General features: G+C 50.1%; 1 protein-coding gene across 8 annotated transcripts in view; it reads left to right on the top strand.

Annotated features, from left to right (window-relative positions):
* Positions 1 to 5,653: 5,653 nt before the first annotated feature.
* Positions 5,654 to 22,321, top strand: part of LOC141264809 (uncharacterized) — a 277,922-nt gene continuing 261,254 nt past the window's right edge. For 4 of the 8 annotated variants that reach the window (XM_073677148.1, XM_073677150.1, XM_073677143.1 and 1 more), the window contains exons 1-2: positions 5,654 to 5,752; positions 20,220 to 20,258. In XM_073677148.1, coding sequence (XP_073533249.1) covers positions 20,235 to 20,258 — 24 coding nt within the window. In that variant the 5' untranslated portion in view covers positions 5,654 to 5,752; positions 20,220 to 20,234. The other 4 variants (XM_073677145.1, XM_073677144.1, XM_073677146.1 and 1 more) reach the window with 4 other exon arrangements.

The raw sequence follows: 22,321 nt of genomic DNA, 5'->3' as shown, positions 1-22,321 counted from the left end.
TATATAGAGGTGTATGTGCAGTGTGTGTGTATATAGAGGTGTATGTGCAGTGTGTGTGTGTATATAGAGGTGTATGTGCAGTGTGTGTGTATATGAGGTGTATGTGCAGTGTGTATAGAGGTGTATGTGCAGTGTGTGTGTGTATAGAGGTGTATGTGCAGTGTGTGTGTGTATATAGAGGTGTATGTGCAGTGTGTGTGTATAGAGGTGTATGTGCAGTGTGTGTGTGTATATAGAGGTGTATGTGCAGTGTGTGTGTATATAGAGGTGTATGTGCAGTGTGAGTGTATATAGATGTGTATGTGCAGTGTGTGTATAGAGGTGTATGTGCAGTGTGTGTGTGTATATAGAGGTGTATGTGCAGTGTGTGTGTGTATATAGAGGTGTATGTGCAGTGTGTGTGTGTATATAGAGGTGTATGTGCAGTGTGTGTGTATATAGAGGTGTATGTGCAGTGTGTGTGTGTATATAGAGGTGTATATGCAGTGTGTGTGTGTATATAGAGGTGTATGTGCAGTGTGTGTGTGTATATAGAGGTGTATGTGCAGTGTGTGTGTGTATATAGAGGTGTATGTGCAGTGTGTGTGTGTATATAGAGGTGTATGTGCAGTGTGTGTGTGTATATAGAGGTGTATGTGCAGTGTGTGTGTATAAAGAGGTGTATGTGAAGTGTGTGTGTGTGTATATAGAGGTGTATGTGCAGTGTGTGTGTGTATATAGAGGTGTATGTGCAGTGTGTGTGTGTATATAGAGGTGTATGTGCAGTGTGTGTGTGTATATAGAGGTGTATGTGCAGTGTGTGTGTGTATGTAGAGGTGTATGTGCAGTGTGTGTGTATATAGAGGTGCATGTGCAGTGTGTGTGTATATAGAGGTGTATGTGCAGTGTGTGTATGTATATAGAGGTGTATGTGCAGTGTGTGTGTGTGTATATAGAGGTGTATGTGCAGTGTGTGTGTATATAGAGGTGTATGTGCAGTGTGTGTGTGTATATAGAGGTGTATGTGCAGTGTGTGTGTGTATATAGAGGTGTATGTGCAGTTTGTGTGTATATAGAGGTGTATGTGCAGTGTGTGTGTGTATATAGAGGTGTAGGTGCAGTGCGTGTGTGTATATAGAGGTGTATGTGCAGTGTGTGTGTGTATATAGAGGTGTATGTGCAGTGTGTGTGTGTATATAGAGGTGTATGTGCAGTGTGTGTGTATATAGAGGTGTATGTGCAGTGTGTGTGTGTATATAGAGGTGTATGTGCAGTGTGTGTGTGTATATAGAGGTGTATGTGCAGTGTGTGTGTGTATATAGAGGTGTATGTGCAGTGTGTGTGTGTATATAGAGGTGTATGTGCAGTGTGTGTGTGTATATAGAGGTGTATGTGCAGTGTGTGTGTGTATATAGAGGTGTATGTGCAGTGTGTGTGTGTATATAGAGGTGTATGTGCAGTGTGTGTGTGTATATAGAGGTGTATGTGCAGTGTGTGTGTGTATATAGAGGTGTATGTGCAGTGTGTGTGTGTATAGAGGTGTATGTGCAGTGTGTGTGTGTATATAGAGGTGTATGTGCAGTGTGTGTGTATATAGAGGTGTATGTGCAGTGTGTGTGTATGTAGAGGTGTATGTGCAGTGTGTGTGTATATAGAGGTGTATGTGCAGTGTGTATAGAGGTGTATGTGCAGTGTGTGTGTATATAGAGGTGTATGTGCAGTGTGTGTGTATATAGAGGTGTATGTGCAGTGTGTGTGTGTATATAGAGGTGTATGTGCAGTATGTGTGTATATAGAGGTGTATGTGCAGTGTGTGTGTATGTAGAAGTGTATGTGCAGTGTGTGTGTGTATATAGAGGTGTATGTGCAGTGTGTGTGTATATAGAGGTGTATGTGCAGTGTGTGTGTGTGTATATAGAGGTGTATGTGCAGTGTGTGTGTATATAGAGGTGTATGTGCAGTGTGTGTGTGTATATAGAGGTGTATGTGCAGTGTGTGTGTATATAGAGGTGTATGTGCAGTGTGTGTGTATATAGAGGTGTATGTGCAGTGTGTGTGTATATAGAGGTGTATGTGCAGTGTGTGTGTGTATATAGAGGTGTATGTGCAGTGTGTGTGTGTATATAGAGGTGTATGTGCAGTGTGTGTGTATATAGAGGTGTATGTGCAGTGTGTGTGTGTATAGAGGTGTATGTGCAGTGTGTGTGTGTATAGAGGTGTATGTGCAGTGTGTGTGTATATAGAGGTGTATGTGCAGTGTGTGTGTGTATATAGAGGTGTATGTGCAGTGTGTGTGTATATAGAAGTGTATGTGCAGTGTGTGTGAATATAGAGGTGTATGTGCAGTGTGTGTGTATATAGAGGTGTATGTGCAGTGTGTGTGTATATAGAGGTGTATGTGCAGTGTGTGTGTGTATAGAGGTCTATGTGCAGTGTGTGTGTGTATAGAGGTGTATGTGCAGTGTGTGTGTATATAGAGGTGTATGTGCAGTGTGTGTGTGTATATAGAGGTGTATGTGCAGTGTGTGTGTATATAGAGGTGTATGTGCAGTGTGTGTGTATATAGAGGTGTATGTGCAGTGTGTGTGTGTATATAGAGGTGTATGTGCAGTGTGTGTGTATATAGAGGTGTATGTGCAGTGTGTGTGTGTATATAGAGGTGTATGTGCAGTGTGTGTGTATATAGAGGTGTATGTGCAGTGTGTGTATATAGAGGTGTATGTGCAGTGTGTGTGTATATAGAGGTGTATGTGCAGTGTGTGTGTGTATAGAGGTGTATGTGCAGTGTGTGTGTGTATAGAGGTGTATGTGCAGTGTGTGTGTGTATAGAGGTGTATGTGCAGTGTGTGTGTATATAGAGGTGTATGTGCAGTGTGTGTGTATATAGAGGTGTATGTGCAGTGTGTGTGTATATAGAGGTGTATGTGCAGTGTGTGTGTGTGTATAGAGGTGTATGTGCAGTGTGTGTGTGTGTATAGAGGTGTATGTGCAGTGTGTGTGTGTATATAGAGGTGTATGTGCAGTGTGTGTGTATATAGAGGTGTATGTGCAGTGTGTGTGTGTATAGAGGTGTATGTGCAGTGTGTGTGTGTATAGAGGTGTATGTGCAGTGTGTGTGTGTATAGAGGTGTATGTGCAGTGTGTGTGTATATAGAGGTGTATGTGCAGTGTGTGTGTATATAGAGGTGTATGTGCAGTGTGTGTATATAGAGGTGTATGTGCAGTGTGTGTGTGTATATAGAGGTGTATGTGCAGTGTGTGTGTGTATATAGAGGTGTATGTGCAGTGTGTGTGTGTATATAGAGGTGTATGTGCAGTGTGTGTGTGTATATAGAGGTGTATGTGCAGTGTGTGTGTGTGTATATAGAGGTGTATGTGCAGTGTGTGTGTGTATATAGAGGTGTATGTGCAGTGTGTGTGTATATAGAGGTGTATGTGCAGTGTGTGTGTGTATAGAGGTGTATGTGCAGTGTGTGTGTGTATAGAGGTGTATGTGCAGTGTGTGTGTGTGTATAGAGGTGTATGTGCAGTGTGTGTGTATATAGAGGTGTATGTGCAGTGTGTGTGTGTATATAGAGGTGTATGTGCAGTGTGTGTGTATATAGAGGTGTATGTGCAGTGTGTGTGTGTATATAGAGGTGTATGTGCAGTGTGTGTGTATATAGAGGTGTATGTGCAGTGTGTGTATATAGAGGTGTATGTGCAGTGTGTGTGTGTATATAGAGGTGTATGTGCAGTGTGTGTGTGTATATAGAGGTGTATGTGCAGTGTGTGTGTATATAGAGGTGTATGTGCAGTGTGTGTGTGTATATAGAGGTGTATGTGCAGTGTGTGTGTGTATATAGAGGTGTATGTGCAGTGTGTGTGTATATAGAGGTGTATGTGCAGTGTGTGTGTATATAGAGGTGTATGTGCAGTGTGTGTGTGTATATAGAGGTGTATGTGCAGTGTGTGTGTGTATATAGAGGTGTATGTGCAGTGTGTGTGTATATAGAGGTGTATGTGCAGTGTGTGTGTGTATATAGAGGTGTATGTGCAGTGTGTGTGTGTATATAGAGGCGTATGTGCAGTGTGTGTGTATATAGAGGCGTATGTGCAGTGTGTGTGTGTATAGAGGTGTATGTGCAGTGTGTGTGTGTATATAGAGGTGTATGTGTAGTGTGTGTGTATATAGAGGTGTATGTGCAGTGTGTGTGTATATAGAGGCGTATGTGCAGTGTGTGTGTATATAGAGGTGTATGTGCAGTGTGTGTGTGTATAGAGGTGTATGTGCAGTGTGTGTGTATATAGAGGTGTATGTGCAGTGTGTGTGTGTATAGAGGTGTATGTGCAGTGTGTGTGTGTATATAGAGGTGTATGTGCAGTGTGTGTGTATATAGAGGTGTATGTGCAGTGTGTGTGTGTATATAGAGGTGTATGTGCAGTGTGTGTGTGTATATAGAGGTGTATGTGCAGTGTGTGTGTGTATATAGAGGCGTATGTGCAGTGTGTGTGTATATAGAGGCGTATGTGCAGTGTGTGTGTGTATAGAGGTGTATGTGCAGTGTGTGTGTATATAGAGGTGTATGTGCAGTGTGTGTGTGTATATAGAGGTGTATGTGCAGTGTGTGTGTATATAGAGGTGTATGTGCAGTGTGTGTGTGTATAGAGGTGTATGTGCAGTGTGTGTGTGTATAGAGGTGTATGTGCAGTGTGTGTGTATATAGAGGTGTATGTGCAGTGTGTGTGTGTATAGAGGTGTATGTGCAGTGTGTGTGTGTATATAGAGGTGTATGTGCAGTGTGTGTGTATATAGAGGTGTATGTGCAGTGTGTGTGTATATAGAGGTGTATGTGCAGTGTGTGTGTGTATATAGAGGTGTATGTGCAGTGTGTGTGTATATAGAGGTGTATGTGCAGTGTGTGTGTATATAGAGGTGTATGTGCAGTGTGTGTGTGTATATAGAGGTGTATGTGCAGTGTGTGTGTATATAGAGGTGTATGTGCAGTGTGTGTGTATATAGAGGTGTATGTGCAGTGTGTGTGTATATAGAGGTGTATGTGCAGTGTGTGTGTATATAGAGGTGTATGTGCAGTGTGTGTTTATATAGAGGTGTATGTGCAGTGTGTGTGTATATAGAGGTGTATGTGCAGTGTGTGTGTATATAGAGGTGTATGTGCAGTGTGTGTGTATATAGAGGTGTATGTGCAGTGTGTGTGTATATAGAGGTGTATGTGCAGTGTGTGTTTATATAGAGGTGTATGTGCAGTGTGTGTGTATATATATTATACATATATAGGTTTTCCTCCGGTGTCTCCGCTCCCCGGCGCCGCACTCACACTAATCAGTCCTGCATTCTGCAGACTGGCCAGCAGGGGGCGCAGCGAGATCACTATTCACTTACTTACTTGCGAGATGACGTAATATTTCTGCGACCAAGAAAATTAACAGATCGGCGATTGCGCTGTGAGCGTCTGATTGGCGGAGTTTCCGTCTTCTCTCGTTCACGGTCCAATCAGATTACAGGATTTATATTTAGCTTTTTCTTACTGGCTGAGATAGAGGTAAACACTGAAACTGGAGGCGGGGGCGGAGCTACCCGGAACTTCACCAATTGTACTCGTGAGTAGGGTGGGGCTATAGGAACAGTCACCAATCAGTGCACGGCACTCCATGATTGACAACACTGTCCTCCAATCAGCAATTAAATCGTACGACTAAGCGGAAAAGTGACATTTCCGACGAGGAAGAGAGAAAGTGACAGCAGAAAAAAAGACGGCAGGAGAGAGAGAGAGTAAGTGAGAGACGGCAGAAGAGAGAGAGACGGCAGAAGAGAGAGAGACGGCAGGAGAGAGAGAGAGAGAGAGACGGCAGAAGAGAGAGAGACGGCAGGAGAGAGAGAGAGAGAGAGAGACGGCAGGAGGGAGAGAGAGAGAGACGGCAGAAGAGAGAGGGACGGCAGGAGAGAGAGAGAGAGACGGCAGAAGAGAGAGAGACGGCAGAAGAGAGAGGGACGGCAGGAGAGAGAGAGACTGCAGAAGAGAGAGGGACGGCAGGAGAGAGAGAGAGAGAGAGACGGCAGAAGAGAGAGAGACGGCAGAAGAGAGAAAGAGAGTAAGTGAGAGCCGGCAGAAGAGAGAGTAAGAGAGCCGGCAGAAGAGAGAGAGAGACGGCAGGAGAGAGACGGCAGAAGAGAGAAAGAGAGTAAGTGAGAGCCGGCAGAAGAGAGAGAGAGACTGCAGAAGAGAGAGAGAGACTGTAGAAGAGAGAGAGACTGTAGAAGAGAGAGAGACTGCAGAAGAGAGAGAGACTGCAGAAGAGAGAGAGAGACTGCAGAAGAGAGAGAGACTGCAGAAGAGAGAGAGAGACTGCAGAAGAGAGAGAGACTGCAGAAGAGAGAGAGGGACTGCAGAAGAGAGAGACTGCAGAAGAGAGAGAGAGACTGCAGAAGAGAGAGGGACTGCAGAAAAGAGAGAGAGACTGCAGAAGAGAGAGAGACTGCAGAAGAGAGAGACTGCAGAAGAGAGAGAGACTGCAGAAGAGAGAGACTGCAGAAGAGAGAGAGAGACTGCAGAAGAGAGAGAGGGACTGCAGAAGAGAGAGCGAGACTGCAGACGAGAGAGAGACTGCAGAAGAGAGAGAGGGATGGCAGAAGGGAGAGAGAGACTGCAGACGAGAGAGAGACTGCAGAAGAGAGAGAGAGGGACTGCTGAAGAGAGAGAGAGAGACTGCAGACGAGAGAGAGACTGCAGAAGAGAGAGAGGGATGGCAGAAGAGAGAAAGAGACTGCAGAAGAGAGAGAGAGACTGCAGAAGAGAGAGAGACTGCAGAAGAGAGAGGGACGGCAGAAGAGAGAGAGAGAGACTGCAGAAGAGAGAGAGACTGCAGAAGAGAGAGAGAGAGACTGCAGAAGAGAGAGAGACTGCAGAAGAGAGAGGGACGGTAGGAGAGAGAAAGAGAGTAAGTGAGAGCCGGCAGAAGAGAGAGTAAGAGAGCCGGCAGAAGAGAGAGAGAGACTGCAGAAGAGAGAGAGAGACTGCAGAAGAGAGAGAGGGACTGCAGAAGAGAGAGAGACTGCAGAAGAGAGAGAGAGACTGCAGAAGAGAGAGAGAGACTGCAGAAGAGAGAGAGGGACTGCAGAAGAGAGAGAGACTGCAGAAGAGAGAGAGAGACTGCAGACGAGAGAGAGACTGCAGAAGAGAGAGAGACTGCAGAAGAGAGAGACTGCAGAAGAGAGAGAGACTGCAGAAGAGAGAGACTGCAGAAGAGAGAGAGACTGCAGAAGAGAGAGAGACTGCAGAAGAGAGAGAGGGACTGCAGAAGAGAGAGAGAGACTGCAGACGAGAGAGAGACTGCAGAAGAGAGAGAGGGATGGCAGAAGGGAGAGAGAGACTGCAGAAGAGAGAGAGAGAGACTGCAGAAGAGAGAGAGACTGCAGAAGAGAGAGGGACGGCAGAAGAGAGAGAGACTGCAGAAGAGAGAGAGACTGCAGAAGAGAGAGAGAGACTGCAGAAGAGAGAGAGAGACTGCAGACGAGAGAGAGACTGCAGAAGAGAGAGGGATGGCAGAAGAGAGAAAGAGACTGCAGAAGAGAGAGCGAGAGACTGCAGAAGAGAGAGAGGGACGGCAGAAGAGAGACTGCAGAAGAGAGAGAGGGACGGCAGAAGAGAGAGACTGCAGAAGAGAGAGAGGCTGCAGAAGAGAGAGGGACTGCAGAAGAGAGAGAGAGACTGCAGACGAGAGAGAGACTGCAGAAGAGAGAGAGAGACTGCAGAAGAGAGAGAGAGAGACTGCAGAAGAGAGAGAGAGACTGCAGAAGAGAGAGAGTGACGGCAGAAGAGAGAGAGAGACTGCAGAAGAGAGAGAGACTGCAGAAGAGAGAGAGAGGTCGACTGCAGAAGAGAGAGAGAGACTGCAGAAGAGAGAGAGACTGCAGAAGAGAGAGACTCCAGAAGAGAGAGAGGGACTGCAGAAGAGAGAGAGGGACGGCAGAAGAGAGAGATAGACTGCAGAAGAGAGCGAGAGACTGCAGAAGAGAGAGAGGGACTGCAGAAGAGAGAGATGGACTGCAGAAGAGATATACTGCAGAAGAGAGAGAGAGACTGCAGAAGAGAGAGAGGGACGGCAGAAGAGAGAGAGAGACTGCAGAAGAGAGAGAGACTGCAGAAGAGAGAGAGGGACTGCAGAAGAGAGAGAGACTGCAGAAGAGAGAGAGGGACTGCAGAAGAAAGAGACTGCAGAAGAGAGAGAGACTGCAGAAGAAAGAGACTGCAGAAGAGAGAGAGGGACTGCAGAAGAGAGAGAGGGACGGCAGAAGAGAGAGGGACGGCAGAAGAGAGAGACTCCAGAAGAGAGAGAGACTGCAGAAGAGAGAGTGAGAGACTGCAGAAGAGAGAGAGACTGCAGAAGAGAGTCTGCAGAAGAGAGAGAGACTGCAGAAGAGAGAGAGACTGCAGAAGAGAGAGAGAGACTGCAGAAGAGAGAGAGAGACTGCAGAAGAGAGAGTGAGAGACTGCAGAAGAGAGAGAGACTGCAGAAGAGAGTCTGCAGAAGAGAGATAGACTGCAGAAGAGAGAGAGACTGCAGAAGAGAGAGAGAGACTGCAGAAGAGAGAGTGAGAGACTGCAGAAGAGAGAGAGACTGCAGAAGAGAGTCTGCAGAAGAGAGATAGACTGCAGAAGAGAGAGAGACTGCAGAAGAGAGAGAGAGACTGCAGAAGAGAGAGACTGCAGAAGCGAGAGAGAGACTGCAGAAGAGAGAGAGGGACTGCAGAAGAGAGAGAGGGACGGCAGAAGAGAGAGGGACGACAGAAGAGAGAGACTGCAGAAGAGAGACTGCAGAAGAGAGAGAGAGACTGCAGAAGAGAGAGTGAGAGTCTGCAGAAGAAAGAGACTGCAGAAGAGAGAGTCTGCAGAAGAGAGAGAGAGACTGCAGAAGAGAGAGAGTCTGCAGAAGAGAGAGTCTGCAGAAGAGAGAGACTGCAGAAGAGAGAGACTGCAGAAGAGAGAGACTGCAGAATCGAGAGAGAAGGACGGTAGAAGAGAGAGAGAGAGACTGCAGAAGAGAGAGACTGCAGAAGAGAGAGAGGGACGGCAGAAGAGAAAGAGAGAGACTGCAGAAGAGAGAGACTGCAGAAGAGAGAGAGAGGGACGGCAGAAAAGAGAGAGGGAAAGTGCAGAAGAGAGACTGCAGAAGAGAGAGAGGGACGGCAGAAGAGAGAGACTGCAGATGAGAGAGAGAGAGAGACTGCAGAAGAGAGAGAGACTGCAGAAGAGAGAGACTGCAGAAGAGAGAGACTGCAGAAGAGAGAGAGAGACTGCAGAAGAGAGAGAGAGACTGCAGAAGAGAGAGAGAGACTGCAGAAGAGAGAGACTGCAGAAGAGAGAGAGGGGCGGCAGAGGAGAGAGAGAGACTGCAGAAGAAAGAGACTGCAGAAGAGAGAGAAAGGGACGGCAGATGAGAGAGGGAGAGTGCAGAAGAGAGAGGGACTGCAGAAGAGAGAGGGACGGCAGAAGAGAGAGAGAGACTGCAGAAGAGAGAGAGAGACTGCAGAAGAGAGAGACTGCAGAAGAGAGAGAGACTACAGAAGAGAGAGACTGCAGAAGAGAGAGAGACTGCAGAAGAGACTGCAGAAGAGAGAGAGACTGCAGAAGAGAGAGAGAGACTGCAGAAGAGAGACTGCAGAAGAGAGAGAGGGACTGCAGAAGAGAGAGAGGGAGACTGCAGAAGAGAGAGAGGGACTGCAGAAGAGAGAGACTGCAGAAGAGAGAGAGGGACTGCAGAAGAAAGAGACTGCAGAAGAGAGAGAGACTGCAGAAGAAAGAGACTGCAGAAGAGAGAGAGGGACGGCAGAAGAGAGAGGGACGGCAGAAGAGAGAGACTCCAGAAGAGAGAGAGACTGCAGAAGAGAGAGAGAGACTGCAGAAGAGAGAGTGAGAGATTGCAGAAGAGAGAGAGACTGCAGAAGAGAGTCTGCAGAAGAGAGATAGACTGCAGAAGAGAGAGAGACTGCAGAAGAGAGAGAGAGACTGCAGAAGAGAGAGACTGCAGAAGAGAGAGAGACTGCAGAAGAGAGAGAGAGACTGCAGAAGAGAGAGACTGCAGAAGCGAGAGAGAGACTGCAGAAGAGAGAGAGGGACTGCAGAAGAGAGAGAGGGACGGCAGAAGAGAGAGGGACGACAGAAGAGAGAGACTGCAGAAGAGAGACTGCAGAAGAGAGAGAGAGACTGCAGAAGAGAGAGTGAGAGACTGCAGAAGAAAGAGACTGCAGAAGAGAGAGTCTGCAGAAGAGAGAGAGACTGCAGAAGAGAGAGAGAGACTGCAGAAGAGAGAGTCTGCAGAAGAGAGAGACTGCAGAAGAGAGAGACTGCAGAAGAGAGAGACTGCAGAATCGAGAGAGAAGGACGGTAGAAGAGAGAGAGAGAGACTGCAGAAGAGAGAGACTGCAGAAGAGAGAGAGGGACGGCAGAAGAGAAAGAGAGAGACTGCAGAAGAGAGAGACTGCAGAAGAGAGAGAGGGAAAGTGCAGAAGAGAGACTGCAGAAGAGAGAGAGGGACGGCAGAAGAGAGAGACTGCAGATGAGAGAGAGAGAGAGACTGCAGAATTGAGAGAGACTGCAGAAGAGAGAGACTGCAGAAGAGAGAGAGAGACTGCAGAAGAGAGAGAGAGAGACTGCAGAAGAGAGAGACTGCAGAAGAGAGAGAGGGGTGGCAGAGGAGAGAGAGAGACTGCAGAAGAAAGAGACTGCAGAAGAGAGAGAGAGGGACGGCAGATGAGAGAGAGGGAGAGTGCAGAAGAGAGAGGGACTGCAGAAGAGAGAGGGACGGCAGAAGAGAGAGAGAGACTGCAGAAGAGAGAGAGAGACTGGAGAAGAGAGAGACTGCAGAAGAGAGAGAGACTACAGAAGAGAGACACTGCAGACGAGAGAGAGACTGCAGAAGAGAGAGAGGGATGGCAGAAGGGAGAGAGAGACTGCAGGAGAGAGAGAGACTGCAGAAGAGAGAGAGACTGCAGAAGAGAGAGGGACGGCAGAAGAGAGAGAGAGAGACTGCAGAAGAGAGAGAGACTGCAGAAGAGAGAGAGAGACTGCAGAAGAGAGAGAGAGACTGCAGACGAGAGAGAGACTGCAGAAGAGAGAGGGATGGCAGAAGAGAGAAAGAGACTGCAGAAGAGAGAGCGAGAGACTGCAGAAGAGAGAGAGGGACGGCAGAAGAGAGACTGCAGAAGAGAGAGAGAGACTGCAGAAGAGAGAGAGGGACGGCAGAAGAGAGAGACTGCAGAAGAGAGAGAGGCTGCAGAAGAGAGAGGGACTGCAGACGAGAGAGAGACTGCAGAAGAGAGAGAGAGACTGCAGAAGAGAGAGAGAGAGACTGCAGAAGAGAGAGAGAGACTGCAGAAGAGAGAGAGTGACGGCAGAAGAGAGAGAGAGACTGCAGAAGAGAGAGAGACTGCAGAAGAGAGAGAGACTGCAGAAGAGAGAGAGAGGTCGACTGCAGAAGAGAGAGAGAGACTGCAGAAGAGAGAGAGACTGCAGAAGAGAGAGACTCCAGAAGAGAGAGACTGCAGAAGAGAGAGAGGGACTGCAGAAGAGAGAGATAGACTGCAGAAGAGAGCGAGAGACTGCAGAAGAGAGAGAGGGACTGCAGAAGAGAGAGATGGACTGCAGAAGAGATATACTGCAGAAGAGAGAGAGAGACTGCAGAAGAGAGAGAGGGACGGCAGAAGAGAGAGAGAGACTGCAGAAGAGAGAGAGACTGCAGAAGAGAGAGAGGGACTGCAGAAGAGAGAGAGACTGCAGAAGAGAGAGAGGGACTGCAGAAGAAAGAGACTGCAGAAGAGAGAGAGACTGCAGAAGAAAGAGACTGCAGAAGAGAGAGAGGGACTGCAGAAGAGAGAGAGGGACGGCAGAAGAGAGAGGGACGGCAGAAGAGAGAGACTCCAGAAGAGAGAGAGACTGCAGAAGAGAGAGTGAGAGACTGCAGAAGAGAGAGAGACTGCAGAAGAGAGTGCAGAAGAGAGAGAGACTGCAGAAGAGAGAGAGACTGCAGAAGAGAGAGAGAGACTGCAGAAGAGAGAGAGAGACTGCAGAAGAGAGAGTGAGAGACTGCAGAAGAGAGAGAGACTGCAGAAGAGAGTCTGCAGAAGAGAGATAGACTGCAGAAGAGAGAGAGACTGCAGAAGAGAGAGAGAGACTGCAGAAGAGAGAGTGAGAGACTGCAGAAGAGAGAGAGACTGCAGAAGAGAGTCTGCAGAAGAGAGATAGACTGCAGAAGAGAGAGAGACTGCAGAAGAGAGAGAGAGACTGCAGAAGAGAGAGACTGCAGAAGCGAGAGAGAGACTGCAGAAGAGAGAGAGGGACTGCAGAAGAGAGAGAGGGACGGCAGAAGAGAGAGGGACGACAGAAGAGAGAGACTGCAGAAGAGAGACTGCAGAAGAGAGAGAGAGACTGCAGAAGAGAGAGTGAGAGACTGCAGAAGAAAGAGACTGCAGAAGAGAGAGTCTGCAGAAGAGAGAGAGAGACTGCAGAAGAGAGAGAGAGTCTGCAGAAGAGAGAGTCTGCAGAAGAGAGAGACTGCAGAAGAGAGAGACTGCAGAAGAGAGAGACTGCAGAATCGAGAGAGAAGGACGGTAGAAGAGAGAGAGAGAGACTGCAGAAGAGAGAGACTGCAGAAGAGAGAGAGGGACGGCAGAAGAGAAAGAGAGAGACTGCAGAAGAGAGAGACTGCAGAAGAGAGAGAGAGGGACGGCAGAAAAGAGAGAGGGAAAGTGCAGAAGAGAGACTGCAGAAGAGAGAGAGGGACGGCAGAAGAGAGAGACTGCAGATGAGAGAGAGAGAGAGACTGCAGAAGAGAGAGAGACTGCAGAAGAGAGAGACTGCAGAAGAGAGAGACTGCAGAAGAGAGAGAGAGAGACTGCAGAAGAGAGAGAGAGACTGCAGAAGAGAGAGAGAGACTGCAGAAGAGAGAGACTGCAGAAGAGAGAGAGGGGCGGCAGAGGAGAGAGAGAGACTGCAGAAGAAAGAGACTGCAGAAGAGAGAGAGAGGGACGGCAGATGAGAGAGGGAGAGTGCAGAAGAGAGAGGGACTGCAGAAGAGAGAGGGACGGCAGAAGAGAGAGAGAGACTGCAGAAGAGAGAGAGAGACTGCAGAAGAGAGAGACTGCAGAAGAGAGAGAGACTACAGAAGAGAGAGACTGCAGAAGAGAGAGAGACTGCAGAAGAGACTGCAGAAGAGAGAGAGACTGCAGAAGAGAGAGAGAGACTGCAGAAGAGAGACTGCAGAAGAGAGAGAGGGACTGCAGAAGAGAGAGAGGGAGACTGCAGAAGAGAGAGAGGGACTGCAGAAGAGAGAGACTGCAGAAGAGAGAGAGGGACTGTAGAAGAAAGAGACTGCAGAAGAGAGAGAGACTGCAGAAGAAAGAGACTGCAGAAGAGAGAGAGGGACTGCAGAAGAGAGAGAGGGACGGCAGAAGAGAGAGGGACGGCAGAAGAGAGAGACTCCAGAAGAGAGAGAGACTGCAGAAGAGAGAGAGAGACTGCAGAAGAGAGAGTGAGAGATTGCAGAAGAGAGAGAGACTGCAGAAGAGAGTCTGCAGAAGAGAGAGAGACTGCAGAAGAGAGAGAGAGACTGCAGAAGAGAGAGACTGCAGAAGAGAGAGAGACTGCAGAAGAGAGAGAGAGACTGCAGAAGAGAGAGACTGCAGAAGCGAGAGAGAGACTGCAGAAGAGAGAGAGGGACTGCAGAAGAGAGAGAGGGACGGCAGAAGAGAGAGGGACGACAGAAGAGAGAGACTGCAGAAGAGAGACTGCAGAAGAGAGAGAGAGACTGCAGAAGAGAGAGTGAGAGACTGCAGAAGAAAGAGACTGCAGAAGAGAGAGTCTGCAGAAGAGAGAGAGACTGCAGAAGAGAGAGACTGCAGAAGAGAGAGAGAGACTGCAGAAGAGAGAGTCTGCAGAAGAGAGAGACTGCAGAAGAGAGAGACTGCAGAAGAGAGAGACTGCAGAATCGAGAGAGAAGGACGGTAGAAGAGAGAGAGACTGCAGAAGAGAGAGACTGCAGAAGAGAGAGAGGGACGGCAGAAGAGAAAGAGAGAGACTGCAGAAGAGAGAGACTGCAGAAGAGAGAGGGACGGCAGAAGAGAGAGAGGGAAAGTGCAGAAGAGAGACTGCAGAAGAGAGAGAGGGACGGCAGAAGAGAGAGACTGCAGATGAGAGAGAGAGAGAGACTGCAGAATTGAGAGAGACTGCAGAAGAGAGAGACTGCAGAAGAGAGAGAGAGACTGCAGAAGAGAGAGAGAGAGACTGCAGAAGAGAGAGACTGCAGAAGAGAGAGAGGGGTGGCAGAGGAGAGAGAGAGACTGCAGAAGAAAGAGACTGCAGAAGAGAGAGAGAGGGACGGCAGATGAGAGAGAGGGAGAGTGCAGAAGAGAGAGGGACTGCAGAAGAGAGAGGGACGGCAGAAGAGAGAGAGAGACTGCAGAAGAGAGAGAGAGACTGGAGAAGAGAGAGACTGCAGAAGAGAGAGAGACTACAGAAGAGAGAGACTGCAGAAGAGAGAGAGACTGCAGAAGAGACTGCAGAAGAGAGAGAGACTGCAGAAGAGAGAGAGACTGCAGAAGAGAGAGAGAGACTGCAGAAGAGAGAGAGACTGCAGAAGAGAGAGAGGGACTGCAGAAGAGAGAGAGGGAGACTGCAGAAGAGAGGGACTGCAGAAGAGAGAGGCACGGCAGAAGAGAGAGAGAGAGACTGCAGAAGAGAGAGAGGGACGGCAGAAGAGAGAGAGACTGCAGAAGAGAGAGAGGGACGGCAGAAGAGAGAGAGAGGGACGGCATAAGAGAGAGAGAGGGACGGCAGAAGAGAGAGAGGGACGGCAGAAGAGAGAGACTGCAGAAGAGAGAGAGACTGCAGAAGAGAGAGAGACTGCAGAAAAGAGAGTGAGAGACTGCAGAAGAGAGAGAGATTGCAGAAGCAGAAGAGAGAGAGAGAGACTGCAGAAGAGAGAGAGGGATGGCCGAAGAGAGAGAGAGACTGCAGAAGAGAGAAAGAGGGACGGCAGAAGAGAGAAAGAGAGACTGCAGAAGAGAGAGAGGGACGGCAGAAGAGAGAGAGAGGGACGGCAGAAGAGAGAGGGACGGCAGAAGAGAGAGAGGGACGGCAGAAGAGAGAGACTGCAGAAGAAAGAGAGAGACTGCAGAAGAGAGAGAGACTGCAGAAGAGAGAGAGACTGCAGAAGAGAGAGACTGCAGAAGAGAGAGAGAGACTGCTGAAGAGAGACTGCAGAAGAGAGAGAGACTGCTGAAGAGAGAGAGAGAGACTGCAGAAGAGAGAGAGAGACTGCAGAAGAGAGAGAGGGACGGCCGAAGAGAGAGAGAGACTGCAGAAGAGAGAGAGAGAGACTGCAGAAGAGAGAGAGGGACGGCAGAAGAGAGAGAGGGACGGCAGAAAAGAGAGGGACGGCAGAAGAGAGAGACTGCAGAAGAGAGAGAGGAACGGCAGAAGAGAGAGGGACGGCAGAAGAGAGAGAGAGACTGCAGAGGAGAGAGAGACTGCAGAAGAGAGAGAGAGACTGCAGAAGAGAGAGACTGTTGAAGAGAAAGGGACGTCAGAAGAGAGAGAGAGACGTCAGAAGAGAGAGAGAGACGTCAGAAGAGAGAGACGTCAGGAGAGAGAGAGACTGCAGAAGAGAGAGAGACTGCAGAAGAGAGAGACTGCAAAAGAGAGAGAGAGGGACGGCAGAAGAGAGAGAGAGACTGCAGAAGATAGAGAGAGAGACTGCAGAAGAGAGAGAGGGACGGCAGAAGAGAGAGAGGGACGGCAGAAGAGAGAGAGACTGCAGAAGAGAGAGACTGGAGAAGAGAGGGATGGCAGAAGAGAGAGAGAGGCTGCAGAAGAGAGAGAGGGACTGCAGAAGAGAGAGACTGCAGAAGAGAGAGACTGGAGAAGAGAGGGACGGCAGAAGAGAGAGAGAGACTGCAGAAGAGAGAGAGAGACTGCAGAAGAGAGAGAGAGGGACTGCAGAAGAGAGAGAAACTGCAGAAGAGAGAGAGAGGGACGGCAGAAGAGAGAGACTGCAGAAGAAAGAGACTGCAGAAGAGAGAGAGGGACGGCAGAAGAGAGAGATGGAGAGTGCAGAAGAGAGACTGCAGAAGAGAGAGGGACGGCAGAAGAGAGAGAGAGACTGCAGAAGAGAGAGAGAGACTGCAGAAGAGAGAGAGAGACTGCAGAAGAGAGAGACTGCAGAAGAGAGAGAGACTGCAGAAGAGAGAGACTGCTGAAGAGAGAGAGACTGCAGAAGAAAGAGAGACTGCAGAAGAGAGAGAGACTGCAGAAGAGAGAGAGAGACTGCAGAAGAGAGAGAGACTGCAGAAGAGAGAGACTGCAGAAGAGAGAGAGAGAGACTGCAGAAGAGAGGGACGGCAGAATAGACAGAGAGACTGCAGAAGAGAGAGAGAATGCAGAAGAGAGAGAGAGACTGCAGAAGAGAGAGAGACTGCAGAAAAGAGAGTGAGAGACTGCAGAAGAGAGAGAGAGACTGCAGAAGAGAGAGAGAGAGACTGCAGAAGAGAGAGAGGGACGGCAGAAGAGAGAGGGACGGCAGAAGAGAGAGAGAGGGACGGCAGAAGAGAGAGAGACTGCAGAAGAGAGAGAGAATGCAGAAGAGAGAGAGAGACTGCAGAAGAGAGAGAGAATGCAGAAGAGAGAGAGAGACTGCAGAAGAGAGAGAGACTGCAGAAAAGAGAGTGAGAGACTGCAGAAGAGAGAGAGTTTGCAGAAGCAGAAGAGAGAGAGACTGCAGAAGAGAGAGAGAGACTGCAGAAGAGAGAGAGGGATGGCCGAAGAGAGAGAGAGACTGCAGAAGAGAGAAAGAGGGACGGCAGAAGAGAGAGAGACTGCAGAAGAGAGAGAGAGGGACGGCAGAAGAGAGAGAGAGGGACGGCAGAAGAGAGAGAGGGACTGCAGAAGAGAGAGAGGGACGGCAGAAGAAAGAGACTGCAGAAGAAAGAGAGAGAGACTGCAGAAGAGAGAGAGAGACTGCAGAAGAGAGAGAGGGACGGCCGAAGAGAGAGACTGCAGAAGAGAGAGAGAGACTGCTGAAGAGAGAGAGAGAGACTGCAGAAGAGAGAGAGGGACGGCCGAAGAGAGAGAGGGACGGCCGAAGAGAGAGAGAGACTGCAGAAGAGAGAGAGGGACGGCAGAAGAGAGAGAGGGACGGCAGAAGAGAGAGACTGCAGAAGAGAGAGAGGGACGGCAGAAGAGAGAGAGAGACTGCAGAAGAGAGAGAGACTGTTGACGAGAGAGAGGGACGGCAGAAGAGAGAGAGAGACGTCAGAAGAGAGACGTCAGAAGAGAGAGACGTCAGGAGAGAGAGAGAGACTGCAGAAGAGAGAGAGACTGCAGAAGAGAGAGGGACGGCAGAAGAGAGAGAGAGACTGCAGAAGAGAGAGAGAGACTGCAGAAGATAGAGAGAGAGACTGCAGAAGAGAGAGAGGGATGGCAGAAGAGAGAGAGACTGCAGAAGAGAGAGACTGGAGAAGAGAGAGACTGCAGAAGAGAGAGGGACGACAGAAGAGAGAGATAGACTGCAGAAGAGAGAGAGGGACTGCAGAAGAGAGAAAGAGGGACGGCAGAAGAGAGAGAGACTGCAGAAGAGAGAGAGAGGGACGGCAGAAGAGAGAGAGACTGCAGAAGAGAGAGAGAGAGACTGCAGAAGAGAGAGAGGGACTGCAGAAGAGAGAAAGAGGGACGGCAGAAGAGAGAGGGACTGCAGAAGAGAGAGAGAGGGACGGCAGAAGAGAGAGAGACTGCAGAAGAGAGAGAGAGAGACTGCAGAAGAGAGAGACTGCAGAAGAGAGAGAGAGACTGCAGAAGAGAGAGACTGCAGAAGCGAGAGAGAGGGACGGCAGAAAGAGAGAGAGACTGCAGAAGAGAGAGAGGGACGGCAGAAGAGAGAGAGAGACTGCAGAAGAGAGAGACTGCAGAAGAGAGAGAGAGGGACGGCAGAAGAGAGAGAGAGGGACGGCAGAAGAGAGAGAGAGGGACGGCAGAAGAGAGAGAGAGACTGCAGAAGAGAGAGAGAGACTGCAGAAGAGAGAGAGACTGCAGAAAAGAGAGTGAGAGACTGCAGAAGAGAGAGAGAGACTGCAGAAGAGAGAAAGAGGGACGGCAGAAGAGAGAGAGACTGCAGAAGAGAGAGAGAGGGACGGCAGAAGAGAGAGAGAGGGACGGCAGAAGAGAGAGAGGGACTGCAGAAGAGAGAGAGGGACGGCAGAAGAGAGAGACTGCAGAAGAAAGAGAGAGAGACTGCAGAAGAGAGAGAGAGACTGCAGAAGAGAGAGAGGGACGGCCGAAGAGAAAGACTGCAGAAGAGAGAGAGAGACTGCTGAAGAGAGACTGCAGAAGAGAGAGAGAGACTGCAGAAGAGAGAGAGACTGCAGAAGAGAGAGAGGGACGGCAGAAGAGAGAGAGAGACTGCAGAAGAGAGAGAGAGACTGCAGAAGAGAGAGAGAGAGACTGTTGAAGAGAGAGAGGGACGGCAGAAGAGAGAGAGACGTCAGAAGAGAGAGAGAGAGACGTCAGGAGAGAGAGAGAGACTGCAGAAGAGAGAGAGACTGCAGAAGAGAGAGAGACTGCAGAAGAGAGAGAGGGACGGCAGAAGAGAGAGAGGGACGGCAGAAGAGAGAGAGAGACTGCAGAAGAGAGAGAGAGGGACGGCAGAAGAGAGAGGGACGGCAGAAGAGAGAGACTGCAGAAGAGAGAGACTGCAGAAGAGAGAGACTGCAGAAGAGAGAGAGAGAGAGACTGCAGAAGAGAGAGACTGCAGAAGCGAGAGAGAGGGACGGCAGAAAGAGAGAGAGACTGCAGAAGAGAGAGAGGGACGGCAGAAGAGAGAGAGACTGCAGAAGAGAGAGAGAGGGACGGCAGAAGAGAGAGACGTCAGAAGAGAGAGAGAGACGTCAGGAGAGAGAGAGAGACTGCAGAAGAGAGAGACTGCAGAAGAGAGAGAGACTGCAGAAGAGAGAGAGGGACGGCAGAAGAGAGAGACTGCAGAAGAGAGAGAGAGACTGCAGAAGATAGAGAGAGAGACTGCAGAAGAGAGAGAGGGACTGCAGAAGAGAGAGACTGGAGAAGAGAGAGACTGCAGAAGAGAGAGGGACGGCAGAAGAGAGAGAGGGACGGCAGAAGAGAGAGATAAACTGCAGAAGAGAGAGAGAGACTGCAGAAGAGAGAGAGAGACTGCAGAAGAGAGAGAGAGACTGCAGAAGAGAGAGAGAGACTGCAGAAGAGAGAGAGAGACTGCAGAAGAGAGAGAGACTGCAGAAGAGAGAAAGAGGGACGGCAGAAGAGAGAGAGAGGGACGGCAGAAGAGAGAGAGAGACTGCAGAAGAGAGAGAGAGACTGCAGAAGAGAGACTGCAGAAGAGAGAGACTGCAGAAGAGAGAGAGAGACTGCAGAAGAGAGAGACTGCAGAAGCGAGAGAGAGGGACGGCAGAAAGAGAGAGAGACTGCAGAAGAGAGAGAGGGACGGCAGAAGAGAGAGAGAGACTGCAGAAGAGAGAGACTGCAGAAGAGAGAGAGAGGGACGGCAGAAGAGAGCGAGGGAAAGTGCAGAAGAGAGAGACTGCAGAAGAGAGAAAGACGGACGGCAGAAGAGAGAGAGACTGCAGAAGAGAGAGAGGGACGGCAGAAGAGAGAGAGAGACTGCAGAAGAGAGACTGCAGAAGAGAGAGAGAGACTGCAGAAGAGAGAGAGACTGCAGAAGAGAGAGACTGTTGAAGAGAGAGACGTCAGAAGAGAGAAAGAGACGTCAGAAGAGAGAGAGACGTCAGGAGAGAGAGAGAGACGTCAGGAGAGAGAGACTGCAGAAGAGAGAGAGGGACGGCAGAAGAGACAGACTGCAGAAGAGAGAGAGAGACTGCAGAAGAGAGAGACTGCAGAATAGAGAGGGACGGCAGAAGAGAGAGAGAGACTGCAGAAAAGAGACTGTTGAAGAGAGAGAAAGGGACGGCAGAAGAGAGAGAGAGAGGCTGCAGAAGAGAGAGACGTCAGAAGAGAGAGAGACGTCAGAAGAGAGAGAGAGAGACGTCAGAAGAGAGAGAGACGTCAGAAGAGAGAGACGTCAGAAGAGAGAGAGACGTCAGGAGAGAGAGAGACGTCAGAAGAGAATGAGAGAGAGACGGCCGAAGAGAGTGAGAGAGAGACAGAAGAGAGAGAGAGAGACTGCAGACCTGACGAGACCTGTGATTATTTTATTTTTTCCTATAGACGGCTCTTCTGGAGATGGAGGCGCCTGCTGGACCTGGGGTGAGACTGAGGGGTCATCGGGGTGTAGGGTTCACTCTTTCTGGTAGGCATTAGGCAGCGTTCACACAGGCAATGTGGTGTGTGGTCTCAATAGGTGCAGTTTTATTGCTTTCCACAAGTTGCCCAACAGCAAAACAAACTCATAAACATAAAACCCACCCTTGTCCGGGTACTAACTAAACAGCACAGACCCTAGCGACTCACACGCGGCCGTCACTCCCCAAACAACACGCGGCCGTCACTCCCCAAATAACACTCGGCCGTCACTCCCCAAAGAACACGCTACCATCACTCCCCAAAGAACACGCGGCCGTCACTCCCCAAAGAACACGCTACCATCACTCCCCAAATAACACTCGGCCGTCACTCCCCAAAGAACACGCTACCATCACTCCCCAAATAACACTCGGCCGTCACTCCCCAAAGAACACGCTACCATCACTCCCCAAAGAACACGCGGCCGTCACTCCCCAAAGAACACGCTACCATCACTCCCCAAATAACACTCGGCCGTCACTCCCCAAAGAACACGCTACAGTCACTCCCCAAACAACACGCAGCCATCACTAAATAACACGCTACCATCACTCCCCAAATAACACTCGGCCGTCATTCCCCAAAGAACACGCGGCCGTCACTCCCCAAAGAACACGCGGCCGTCACTCCCCAAAGAACACGCTACCGTCACTCACCAGACAACACGCAGCCATCACTAAATAACACGCAGCCGTCACTCGCCGCTCACTCTTTCTGGTAGGCATTAGGCAGCTTTCACACAGGCAATGTGGTGTGTGGTCTCAATAGGTGCAGTTTTATTGCTTTCCACAAATTGCCCAACAGCAAAACAAACTCATAAACATAAAACCCACCCTTGTCCGGGTACTAACTAAACAGCATAGACCCGTCACTCGCCAAATAACAAGCGGCCGTCACTTGCCAGACAACACGCGGCCGTCACTTGCCAGACAACACGCGGCCGTCACTTGCCAGACAACACGCGGCCGTCACTTGCCAGACAACACGCGGCCGTCACTTGCCAGACAACACGCGGCCGTCACTTGCCAGACAACACGCGGCTGTCACTTGTCAGACAACACGCGGCCGTCACTTGCCAGACAACACGCGGCCGTCACTTGCCAGACAACACGCGGCCGTCACTTGTCAGACAACACGCGGCCGTCACTTGCCAGACAACACGCGGCCGTCACTTGCCAGACAACACGCGGCCGTCACTTGTCAGACAACACGCGGCCGTCACTTGCCAGACAACACGCGGCCGTCACTTGCCAGACAACACGCGGCCGTCACTTGCCAGACAACACGCGGCCGTCACTTGCCAGACAACACGCGGCCGTCACTTGTCAGACAACACGCGGCCGTCACTTGCCAGACAACACGCGGCCGTCACTTGTCAGACAACACGCGGCCGTCACTTGCCAGACAACACGCGGCCGTCACTTGCCAGACAACACGCGGCCGTCACTTGCCAGACAACACGCGGCCGTCACTTGCCAGACAACACGCGGCCGTCACTTGTCAGACAACACGCGGCTGTCACTTGCCAGACAACACGCGGCCGTCACTTGTCAGACAACACGCGGCTGTCACTTGCCAGACAACACGCGGCCGTCACTTGCCAGACAACACGCGGCCGTCACTCGCCAGACAACACGCGGCCGTCACTCCCCAAAGAACAGGCGGCTTTCACTCGCCAGACAACACACGGTCGTCACTCGCCAGACAACATGCAGCCATCACCAAATAACACGCGGCCATCACTCACCAAATAACACGCGGCCGTCGCTCGCCAGATAAGGCTGTCACTCACCCGATAACACACGGCCGTGGGCATTCTGTATTCCACAATGTCAGGATTCCACAGGCAACGACAACGGTGAGATCTTGCCGTTGCCGTCACGCTGTCAGTATTTTGTCCGGAATCGCGAGCACACGATCCAGACTACTCCTTAAGTATCGGCAAGCGCCCAGTGAGCGTATGGGCATCACACCTCGGGATTCCAACGCATGGAAAACGTGTTTACGTCCTCTGTAGGTCACTGTCA

This window comes from Phyllobates terribilis, unplaced genomic scaffold (genome assembly GCF_046119375.1).
Source record: "Phyllobates terribilis strain yellow unplaced genomic scaffold, ASM4611937v1 Scaffold_4__5_contigs__length_816908805, whole genome shotgun sequence".
Classification (NCBI taxonomy): Eukaryota; Metazoa; Chordata; class Amphibia; order Anura; family Dendrobatidae; genus Phyllobates; species Phyllobates terribilis.
The sequence above is the reverse complement of the archived record's forward strand: the minus strand, read 5'-3'. Positions and strand labels throughout refer to the sequence as shown.